Here is a 12,320-nt window from a genome sequence, read left to right as displayed (position 1 = left end):
AAAACACAGCTTTTCCTTTCCCAACACTAAATGATTTGCTTTTATGCAGATTTGTCTATCTGGAGCTGCCAGCTGCTGCCAAGACCCCTTGCACCAGTTTCCGCTGGTGGCAGCCTGTGTTCTCAGGGGAAGACTATGACCAGTGGGCTGTCGATGACATCATCATTCTGTCCGAGAAGCAAAAACAAATCATCCCAGTTGTCAACCCAACTTTACCCCAGGTACTTCTCATTATGTCTGAACTCCAAGAAGACACAGAATGGTAAAAGAGGATGGAATCAAATAACTACTCACTCCCCCAAGGATTGAGTGCTTGACACTTGAACATGTAATTTAGTTTTCTGTGTTTGCACTTAACTTTTTTACCTCTCTATGCTACTAGTTCATAGATTATTTAGATGTTAAAAAAATAAAACAAAACAAAAAACAAGACTAGAAAGTTTGACCAAGTCATGAAATATGATTATTTGTGTGTTTATGAAATGATTAGATACACAGTGGCAAAATATATTCAGTTTTAAATAATCAGGAGAAAAAGTTCATGGCAGTTAAAAAAAAAAAAGTTAATTTAGAGAGTCTGTTGTATTTTTCTAGAAATACAAATAGTACATGGCCCTGCACGCCATGAACTGAAAATTCCTTTCTTGTTTTCAAAGCTACCAAATTGCCTTTCTGTGTTGTTTGTGTTGTTCCTATTAGAACTTTTATGAGAAGCCGGCTTTTGATTACCCTATGAATCAAATGAGTGTGTGGTTGATGTTGGCTAACGAAGGAATGGTTAAAAATGAAACTTTCTGCTCTGCCACGCCATCAGCCATGGTGTTTGGAAAATCAGATGGGGATCGATTTGCAGTAACTCGAGATTTGACGCTGAAGCCTGGATATGTGCTGCAGTTTAAGGTATTTATGCACAAACTTCTTGTAGGTTAAGGAGCAACCGTCTTCCAGATTTATAAATGAAATTCACAAAGAACACAAAATACTCATATTCTAGTAAAGTAAGGACTCATCTGAACAAAGTTGCCAACAATCTTAGAATGGCAAAGCTTTTTAGCTCTACCCATAAGGACAACAGCTTGTCAGTTTTTAATGAGCCCCAGAAGTTGTGGCTATGTCATTGTATTTCTTAAAGGGCTCATAGAACTCTACCAGAATTAAAAAGAAAGATGTCTTTGAGGATTTCAATCTGATTGTGACTTAATAAATCCCACGCTTCTGAATGGTAATGGATAAGTTCTCCTTTTCAGCTTACTAGTGCTTTTTGGACTCATGAGTAATTTTATGTTTTTACTATGGGGTTTTCAAACAATTTCTCTTCCTTTGATTGAGTAAATTTTTACTTTAATTTTCATTGTTCTCTTAAAAGCTGCTTGTTTTCTGTGCTGTGATAACATGTCAATATGTATAACAAGTGTTTACTTTGACAAGCTCTTTTTTCAGAACCCTAATCAAAATTTCATTGTGTTTATAATAAAATCCCATTGGTGAATTCTGGGGTCTAAAGCAATGCAGTTTCAATGAGCCAGCACAACTACATGGTCCTTGCATAATGGCAGGATACAGATGCTAAATAAGTTACAAATGGAATTATTAAAGAGATCAGATGTTTATAGGAAGCTCTTCAAATATAATTTCCAGAGGTCTGTAAACAAGTCAGTCATAAATAAGATGATTAGTGAAATGTTGTCCTTATCTGTTTAGATTTTGATGCTAAATTGCCATGGAAAGAACACTAATAACAGTATATGACTCTATATTAATTTGTCAGTACTGCCTAAAATGGGAACAAAATAACAGCAATAGCAAATACATTGCCCGAATAATATGCTCTTTCTCATCTTGCACGTTTTCTAATTAATTAGTCACAAAATCATGATAGTGTAGGTGTTGAACTCTGCAAGGTGGTATTCTGAAGTTTAGAAATCTAAATAGAGAAAACATTATTAAATGTTTCAAGTACTTAAACAACCAGCAACAATGCATAATGCCTAAGAAAAGTCTCAATTCTCAAATCACACCAGCAGAAAACTGTTGATGTGTGGCTATCAGTTGATAACAGATATGTAATATGAGTGATTTGGGGATTGATAATTAATGTATATTTGGGATCTGTAATAAGAACTTGGTGTTATTTTTACAAAAGGCATGGTGCTGGTAAAGTTTTTGTGACTGCCTGCCATGTGTCAACACTAAGCTCTAGGAATATAGAGATGAGAAATATAGCCCAAGCCCTTAAGGAGCTCAGAAACTAGCAAGTGAGCCAGCAAAGTGAACAGTTACAATACAGTCGCTGGAGTGCTGTGGTAGAAAGAGGCTCTGATACTACAGGAGTACCTGACATAGTTCCTGGCATATGGCAGGTGCTCCAAAATTATCTGTTAGTTGAATAAATGGATGGATGGATGGATAGATGGATGGATGAGTTGAAATTGGAAGTTTCTGGAAATACAGAGACTTAGCTAGCTGAAAAGTGGAGGGGGTGGGGGGATTCTAGTTAGAGGGAACAGAATGTGCAAATATGTGAAAATACATGAAAGTGCAAGTGAGATGGAAATGTCAGAAATTTAAGGAGTTTGGAGTATTTGCCACAGAAATAAGAGATAAGGTTTGTCCTAATGGGCTTTATATGATACTCAAAGTCACTTGGATATTAACCCAAGAGCGATGAGTCATGGAAGACGTTTAATCCATTGAATGTAAAAATCAGACCTGTGTTTTAGAAAGATCATTCTGTTGACTTAACAGGAGGGGAAACTGTAATCAACAAGTACATTCATTCATTTATTCAGCACATTTTTATAAAGCATCTACTATGTTCCGGGCTCAGTTCTAGGCTATGAAAATAACTAGGAATAGAGAGTTTGACTAGGGTGGTGGAGGATAATTACTATTTTGTAAAAGGTTGTCAAGTTAGCCTCACTAATAAAATAACTTTTAATCTGAGACCTGTGAAAAGGAAGGAGGGAGTCATGCAGCTATCTGGGAAAGAGCACTCCAGGCACAGAGAACAAAAAGGACAAAAGCTTTGAAGTAGGAGTGTGCTTGGAAAAGTTCAAGGAACCAGAAGGATGCCACTGTGAGTAGAACAAAGTGAGGAAGGGGAGACAGGTAGAAAAAAATAAGGTCAGACTTTGACTTCTGCTCTAAATACAATGGCTAGCAGAAGAGTGACATACTCTGACTTAGGCTTCTAAAGAATCTCTCCGGTGACTGTGTTGCGAGTACATTGGCAGAGTCAAGGGCAGAGATAGAAAGACTGGCTGGGCAACTATTGCGGTGATCCCAATAATAGATGATGGGAACTTGGACCTGTGGGATAGCAGAGGAGGCAGAGAGAAGTACTCAGGTTGTTGGGCATATGTTGAGTAAAGTGAAGATGCTAGAGCAGTCATCAAAGTAAGAAATGAGGAGGCCAGATTAAGGCATAGCCTGGGATTATAAGATAAATGGATGGGTCTGAAAGATGTTAAAGGTGTGTAGTCTACAGGTTTGGGTGACCTATTGGGTGATAGAATGGATTCTAGAATGACTCCCACATTTCTGGCTCCAGTCACTGAAATTGCAAATATAGGATTTAGGGATGCCTGTGGATTGCTGAAGGGCAGATGCACAGGAAGTAGTTATGTACGTTGTGCAGAGAACCTGAGAGAGACCATATCTGGGAGTCATAGGGATTCGGAAGGAATCTGAAATTATGATTGTGAATGAGATTAGGAAGCATGTATAGAGTAAAAAGATAAGAAAGCCAAGAACTGCATTCTAGAAAACATCAACAGTTAAGAGGCAGGTCAATTTTAAAAAAAAAATCACAAAGATGTCACAGAACTGAAAGTTCCATCAACTTGCTTACTTTAGAAACAGTGGTAGTGATAATAAGTCTAAGACAAAAAGCTAACTATGTGTGCCCAGTGTGAATGTTCTCACCACATGTCAACCGAAGGCTGTGCTTACTAACCGGTAATATAATAAAAGCGTTTGTGTTACAAAAGATAATCATGCATCTGAGAGGGTCAAGTCTTTATTTATTTTCTTGACATTTAACTATGTAAACTTGGATAAATGAATCACAATAAAGTTGCCATTAGCCATATTTTAAATCCTTCTGAGAGATGCTTTCTATCTCTGAGCATGGAATTAAGGAAAATATGGAGTCTTCCTTTTATTGAAAGACTGGCTCAAGCTACCTTATAGTCACAAAGATGAGCTGGTTGGCCCTTGAACTCTGACCCAATGTTATTTGCCTATGGGCCTACCTTTCCTTCGTCCTTTATTTTTTGGTCATGATTATGTTCTTTTGAGTTCTTCAATTTTTTTCTATAAAATTTGACTATTCTTAGTTATAAAGTCTTATACAATAAAATTCTATGGTGGCACCAACCAACAAATGAAATAAGATATGAATAGATCATTTATATAAGATAGCATGTAATTACATACCAGGAAAAGAGTTAGACATTTACAGTTATCAAAAAATATAAACTAAAACAGTAATACAATCATTTATATATTTATTAATTTAGAAAGAAACTGTCTAAAATTATAATAATATTGAGTGCTGTGTAAAACTGATTCATTTGAACCCAAGTGATTAAAAATGAACACGTATAAATAGGAAATTCAAAATGTTTCTGCATTTTAATTCAGTAATACTACTTCTAGGTATTGATATGCTTCTTTATAAAGTTTAGAAGAGAAAACAACAATAAAAATGGTTGTGCTAGGGCATTGGGGTTTAGGTTGCATGTTTTTACAATTTTTTTGAATATTGTTAATCCTGTGATGACAATCATCTACACAAGTACACAGAAGAGTAATAGTTTTATTTCTGGATTATGTTGCTTATTTGATGCTGTGACAAGAACTTAGCTCTTTCATCTAAGTTGAGAATGATTTCTTACTGAGCTTTTGTAAGAAACCAGAATAAAAATGCTTGTTCCACTGAAAGCAGAGGACAGCTTCAGTAACCTTCATGTTCTGAAGAGGACAGCTCTTTATCGTCTGCTTCCCTCTGTTTATGCCCTCTGTCTGGAAAAGCAAAAAAAAGCAGTTTCTTGGCTTCTTATCTTTTGTCCAAGACTCCAGTCATATCTGTGCTTCTCTCTTCCCTTCTATAATCTCAAGAAATCCACAAAATGGGCAACTGGTCCCGCTTTCTATTGAAAATCACCTATTGCTTGCCTATACAGAGATTTCCAGAACCTTTGAAAGGGTCTTGGTTGGAATTGAGCTGCCCATGTCTTATCATTGTAAATTTAGTGCAAACTCAGTAGAAAGAGCCCTAACAGCTATAGCACCTAATTTGTTAAATGATGACTTGAAACCAAAACCTTGTATAATTCTGTCTTTCCTTTTAACAGCTAAACATTGGGTGTGCCAATCAATTCAGCAGCGCTGCCCCAGTTCTTCTTCAGTACTCTCACGATGCTGGGATGTCCTGGTTTCTGGTGAAAGAAGGCTGTTACCCAGCTTCTGCAGGCAAAGGATGTGAAGGAAACTCCAGAGAACTGAGTGAGCCCACCCTGTATCACACAGGGGACTTTGAAGAATGGACAAGAATCACCATTGTTATTCCAAGGTCTCTTGCATCCAGGTAAAGTGACCATTCTTATTATGTGCCGTAGTTGCCATTTCTGAGGAGCTTATATTTATCTCAGTATCTTCATCTCATTTATCTCAATAACCTAAGAGAATTCATAAACTCTATCTGTAAGGACCCTTGAGGAAATGACACTCATACTTGTGAAAAAGTTCACTCACTCACTCATCCATTCATTCATTCAACAAATATTTATTGAGCCACCTACCTGTGCCAAGTTCTGTTCTGGGCACTGGATTACAGCCCTGAACAAAAGATGTTTAAAAGCTAAGGGAGTTATAAGGCATTATCGTATCAGACTTTCACTATATAGAGATTTTTGATAATGTAATGCCTCCTTAAATAGACAATTTGAGATATCTTACAATATAAAAGATCCCTTTAAATGACCATTAAGGTAAATAATTAAAACAATAGAGAAAAAGATTTAAAATCAATTGACAGAAGAATGAGATAAATGGATCAAGAACTTGAAGCAAATTAGTTTCAGTAATAGGGCAACAAATTTAACTCTTAGCTTCCTGGCAGCTAGGACATAGTGTGAGAGGTCAGGGGATAGGGTCATTTGGTTCTCATTGTTCGGTAAAAAGAAAAAAAATATATTCTGAAAAAAAAATAAGAATTACTTTTTTCTGCACTCAGTATTCTGGAATACCTTTATAGTACGTATATGTATCTTTGTGTCAGGTAGAGTAGGTAACGTGAAGATTAGTGTTTTAACTCTATAATTTTTCAAAAGATGAAGCATTCTGCAAGTAGACACTTCTTAATTGAATCCTAGAACATAACATTCAATTGTGACTCAGTCAAAGCATTTCTGTGCAGAGCTGAGATGGTATAATAAGACTACTTGCACTGCTGGTGATGTAAATTAATATATGGTTGAGATACTCATTAATGCCATTCATCAATATTTCCAGCTTACTTCTTTCCTGGAATATGGTAGGATTATACTTTCCCCACACCCTTTAAAGTTTGGCATTGCCAGGACTTTCTTGGTGGCGCAGTGGTTAAGAATCCGCCTGCCAATGCAGGGGACACGGGGTTGAGCCCTGGTCTGGGAAGATCCCACATGCCGCGGAGCAACTAAGCCTACGAGCCACAACTACTGAGCCTGCATGCCGCAGCTACTGAAGCCTGTGTACCTAGAGTCCGTACTCCACAACAAGGGAAGCCACTGTGATGAGAAGGCCGCGCATCGCTACGAAGAGTAGCCCCCGCTCGCCGCAACCAGAGAAAAAGCCCGCGCACAGCAACGAAGACCCAAAAATAAATAAATAAATAGATAAATAAATGAATAAATTGATATAAAAAAATTAAGTTTGGCAATGCCTAATGAAATGTGAGTGGAAATTAAACATATGACTTTAAGAGTTCATGTGCATTTTGCTATCTTCTCTGCTTCATGAAAGCCTCTTGAGATGAAGCTTACATCAGTCTGGGTCCTTGAGTGTCTACAATCAACAGACTTTCTTACAACCTATACTGGACATTATAGCATAAGCAAGAAATAAACTTTTGTTGGGTTAAGCCGCTGAGATTAGGGACTGCATGTTACCCTGGCAACCTATCTCATCCTGACTGATACAGTGGTAAAAGCTAGAAAATCTATAGGAGTGGCTTACTTCTCATGTTTGTAGAGACCATTCTGTCTATAATCTTTCACCTAATTGATCACCAAATTTGCATGTAGCTGGATATGCTGCTTGTGTTCATCTGCCTCCCTCAATACTTAGATGTGCATACCTCCAAAAATTACACCGTAGACTTTGGTACACAGACTTCCCAAATGGGTAAGAAACTTGTATGGTCAGGATGTATAAGTTTGTGTGGAAATCTACTAAATTTTGGAACATAATGTTTAAATGCCAACTGTTCCAAGAAAAGGTTTATCAGTCAGTGGATACAAGTCAACTTATAAGTAATTTTTTTGTCTTTACATGCCAGTGTACTTTGTTATGTATCAAAGAGGGACTCAAATGATTTGATGTGTATGTGGCAGAGTTGATGAGTTGGCCTTCTTTAGTGAAATTTAATAATTTGACTTGCCTTCTGCTTTAGTTAGGATACAGGCCCAGCTACTATAACAGAGAAACAAATACAAATGCTTAACAAGACTTAAACAAGTTAGAAATCCATTCTTTCTTGCATAATGGTCCACAGGTGAGGACTTCAGAGTTTACAGGGTGTCTCTGCCATTCTGAACACACAACTTCTATCTCTGGATCCAAGGCAGCTATTCCAGGCCATGTCATCTCTTAACCAGTGGAAGGCAAAAAGATCAGGAATGCATAGATGCATTACTTTTTAAAAATCATCTTTATTCCTTTTTCATATTCCTCAGTAGAGCCTAGGATAATATTTGTACAGTTACCTATTGCTATGCAACATCCCTCTCCAAAACTTAGTGGCTTAAGACAACAGTGGTTTATTATTTCTCATGGTTTTATGGAACTGGCTGGGTATTTCTTCTGCTGGTCTCTCCTAAGCTTTATAATGTAGCTGCATTCAGTTGGCAGGTTGATTAGTGTCTGGGATTAGTAGGACTTTTCTCTCTATACTGGTCTTCATTCCAGTATCCATCCCAGCATGCATAACAGTTTCCACAATTAGGTGGTTCCAAGAGAACAAAAGTAGAAGCTGCAGGACCCTGTCTTCTTTGCCACATCCTAGTGGTCAAAGCAAGTCACAAGACTAGTCCAGATTCAGAGGGTGAGAAAACAGACTCCCCTTGTTGATAAGAAGTGCAGGGAAGTCTTGTAGAAGAAGATTTAGTATGATCCATTGGGGGGCATTATTGTAACAACCTACCGTAGTTTGTCCTAGCCCTAATGACTCACATGTCTCCCCCAGGCAGATGTACTCTTTCCTCCCCAAACCCCCAAACGTTCATCTCATCACAGCATCAGGTACTAAGTCACTGATTTCATGATTTCTATCAAGTCAGAGTTCCCTGGATATGGCTCCTCTTGACCCATTGACCTATGACCTAAAGAAACAAGTTATCCACCCCACCCATTACCCAACATACAACAGTGAGACAATGACAAGATAAACACAATAGACACCCCAACTCAAAAAAAGAGAAAAGAATGGGAAGCACATAGCAACCACTGGCTCATAGGAATTCTGAAAGCTAGCAAGGTTGTTGTTACTAGGATTCCCTCCTTCACTAACAATGTCCAGGATAAGAAAGTTTTCTTGATTGAGAGATTGAGAGAATTCTGCTCCCTACGAGTGGCTCCCTAATCTGTTGTTCTTCTCAGCTGTTGGTTCTACCCTCTAGGCTTCATCCTCTGAGACATCTGTCCATAAGAACATATCTGTGTTTGCAGCTAAATAGCCCTTTCATCCTGCTTTCTGCCCATTTCAAGCTAGGCATGTCACGGTGCAGCCCTTGTAATTCTCTCCTCCACCACTGCCTGCCTCTTCCCCATGCTTTTCTGAAACTGTGGCCCAACCACATCTCTTCCAAATAGACAAGTGCAGCATGCCATGAAGCTGGAGTGCATCAAGGGCTGCATCTTTGCTGCAATGACTAGGATACCAGGATGCTGGAAGACATCACTGTGAAAGTAGCCAATAGAATCAGCAGCCAAGGAACACACCTCTGGTGCGATACCCCAAAGCCAGATAATCCAAAGTTGAATCTGAAACTGCAGTTTGTTTGACGCTGAGTGGAAACACCCAGTTGGTAAAGCCACATCTGAGAAATAAAAAAAGGTTGTCCTTAACATCAGAAAGTGAGCCAAAATTTTGAGGCTTCCAATTTATCAATATTTTCTTGGACCTCAGCTTTTCGAAGAAGAAATCTTGTTCATTAGGATCTGGCTTCGTGGTTCATTTGAATACCATCCAGCTTGCTGGTGGATGGCATTTGTGATGGAGAGCTCTCTGCTACAGAATAGTAAATATGTTTCTACTTCAACCCAAGTAAATGAGCTGTTGTTGTTTCTTCTGCAATATGTTAAACTCAGATATCTCCAAATGCAGTGTTGGAAAGCTGAGAATTCTAAGTGTGAAAATTGTTAAAGTTTGGAGCTATTTTGCCACAAAGCAACATGCTTGTAACAGTTACTAGAACATTGCTCTTTGACGAATACTTCGAAGCTGATTTTCTCAAAGGAGCAGTTTGTGCTCATGTTAAGTCTCTTGGTTCTTGCCTACAGAGGAGAGACACTGGTGGTGGTAAATATGTGGTGGTACATCCCTCCTGACTGTCTCCCCAACCACACAGCATGCCCCTCAGCCTGCTCTAGGCTCCCTGTGCAGAATGCAAGAAGTCGATGTCTCTGGAAAGGGCTAGAAACACCGTTGCTTACTATGCTGCAGAATGTCTCCTCCACCACCACCTGTCACAGGACAAGCAGGTGCACATGCATCTTCCTGGTTTGAGAGGCAGATGCAGCACCCCTCTGAAGTGTGGTGGTGGAAGGGGCAGGGGTAGAAACTGGTTCTCCTGGTCACTCAGGCATCCTTTGAGCAAAGGTGGCAGTTGGGGAAGAGAACAGAGAGAGAGAGTCTTACCTTTTACTTCTTATCTAGAACATGCAGGGCAAAGGGGAAGTTTTGTTCAACTATTTGAATAGTCGAATTGCACTGTGGTTTATTTCTAGTTAAATTACATAAGATTAAATTCTGTCTTTTCCTCAGTCATCACGTCCTGTAACACCTTCCCAGAGCTTCCTGACTGTCAGGTCAAAGACCTCTAAGACTACATGCTCTCCTGGCTATATGTCCTTCTTAATGGTGATAGTTATCAGAGTTGCACGTTTACATTTCTTTGTGCAGGGGTTTGATTAAATGTGTCTTCTCATTCTACTGTGGGCATCGTGAAGGTAGAAACCATGCAGGAATTCTGCTCCCGATCATGTGCCCAGCCCTGGCACCTCCTGGCATGTTACAGGCACTTGTAAATGCTGGTTGAATGAAGAATAAGGACCAGCAACAGGTGATTAGCTAATTGATTGAAGACACCTCCCTTTCTAAAATATGTTTTCCAAAATAAATTCAGTGCTGCTCAGCAAGAAATCATTGTTCTGCATTCTGCTGTGTCTCCTTGAAAAGACATGAATAGCACATGTACACATGTGTACACACACATTAATAATATTAATCATTTTAAAGCTACATCTCCTCTATTTTAAAAAAAAAAAAGATTATGTGGAATCTAGACATGCTATTAGCTAACTTTGGCCTATTTATTTCCTCCCTTCTTCCGATGGTCTATGATTATGTTTTTCTGTAAATTCCTTACTAGTTCTTCCTCTTCTTCAAGCAGCCCTGAGGTTGCTAAATTACTTGTGCTCATTTCCAAGGTTGTGCTCCTAATAGAACAGAAAAGCAGTAGGCATCAGGAACCAGGCATAACTTGGAGAAATGGAGATAAAGCAAAGCTTGCCTATGTCATGATCAGTGAAATCTTTGTTGCTTTGATTTGTACCTTCCAACTAAAGGCCAACTAACAAAGATTAAAAGAAGAAAAAGAGGTGCCATCTCTTGCCTTTTCACTCTGAAATATGGGCTTCCAGCTAGGACTCTCAGCTATAATTCACCATGTCCTGGATACCCTATTAATCAAATGATTAGTCATTTTGCTTTTTTTTTTTTAAATTTATTTAAATATGGATGCCTTAATACTGAGCTCCTGAATTCTTTTGCCTTCTCAAGTATTTAACAGCCTACTCTGTTTCTTGGGTCTATAGCAGCCTTAGAATCTACAAACAAGGGTGCCTCATCCTCTGGCCAGACCAGACCTTGATTATTTTATTTTTATAATGAAAACTACAGGACCCCAAGAATCAGAGATGGGTCAAAGGGCTTTACTTACCCTTCACTCCCTATCGAATTACCAAAGCTTCTAGAATTCTACCTACAGTTGGGATTCTTCAACTTTCTGAATGCTTCTGGGGCTCAGTCTGAACTTGCTTCTTCCATGAAACAGAACAGTTGATAGAGAGATGCCCTCATCTTGCCCAGGTGAGAGAGCCTAGGTGAAGAAAAGAAATTATTCTTACCTCTTTTTTCACTTTCCATGTGGGGGAAATCATAGATCCATGTTTCTCCGGGTTCTGTTGATATTATAGAAACATAAAAGAAAAGGCAAGTATGACTTCTAATTAAAGAAAACTTCTATCAGGGAATTGGTATGTTTTCCTCTTTTATCATAGATATGCAGCTTATCTTTTGGAAGGGGCATAGAGGGCTTACCATTTTCTTACGAGCAATTGGCAAAAGATGCTGTTCATCAATTTCATTTATTTCCTTTGAAAGGAAAAATATCTTCACAGGCTAAATAATGTTACAACTTTATTGGGAGGAATTTTCCCAAAGCCCATGACTTTTTTCTTTTCCTTTCTGTTTTTTGGTTTTGCTCTGTTTTTCTAATCTTCAATTCAATTGTCTTTTGCCTTAAAAAATAAGACCAATATATTCTGAATTATTTCCAAAGTAAATAAAAGATGTGTTCACCTTCCTCTTGACACAATGAAGAATGTGTTAAGACTTGCATTAATAGAAATTAATCTCTGAAAACTTTTAAACCTAGTAAACAACATCATTGGTTACATTTGCAAATTTGCTAAAAGTAAGTAACTTAAAATAATGAAAAAAAAGCCAGGGTTATGATTCAGCGTTGCCAAATTACCAAAGCTATTTGAAGAGCCAGAAAGAAATGCATTCTGATACTGCTGTATTATTTTCACAATAATAGAGGGGAAAAGGA

The 12,320-nt window shown here is 38.3% G+C and overlaps 1 protein-coding gene across 2 annotated transcripts in view; it reads left to right on the top strand.

Moving 5' to 3' along the window:
- Positions 1–12,320, top strand: part of RELN (reelin) — a 538,742-nt gene that overhangs the window by 429,363 nt on the left and 97,059 nt on the right. For both annotated transcript variants that reach the window (XM_024115956.1, XM_024115957.2), the window contains exons 26-28: positions 50–221; positions 700–900; positions 5,358–5,590. In XM_024115956.1, coding sequence (XP_023971724.1) covers positions 50–221; positions 700–900; positions 5,358–5,590 — 606 coding nt within the window. The remainder of the gene's footprint in view (positions 1–49; positions 222–699; positions 901–5,357; positions 5,591–12,320) is intronic.

The sequence above is a fragment of the Physeter macrocephalus genome, chromosome 5 (genome assembly GCF_002837175.3).
Source record: "Physeter macrocephalus isolate SW-GA chromosome 5, ASM283717v5, whole genome shotgun sequence".
In the NCBI taxonomy this organism is placed as follows: Eukaryota; Metazoa; Chordata; class Mammalia; order Artiodactyla; family Physeteridae; genus Physeter; species Physeter macrocephalus.
The sequence above is the reverse complement of the archived record's forward strand: the minus strand, read 5'-3'. Positions and strand labels throughout refer to the sequence as shown.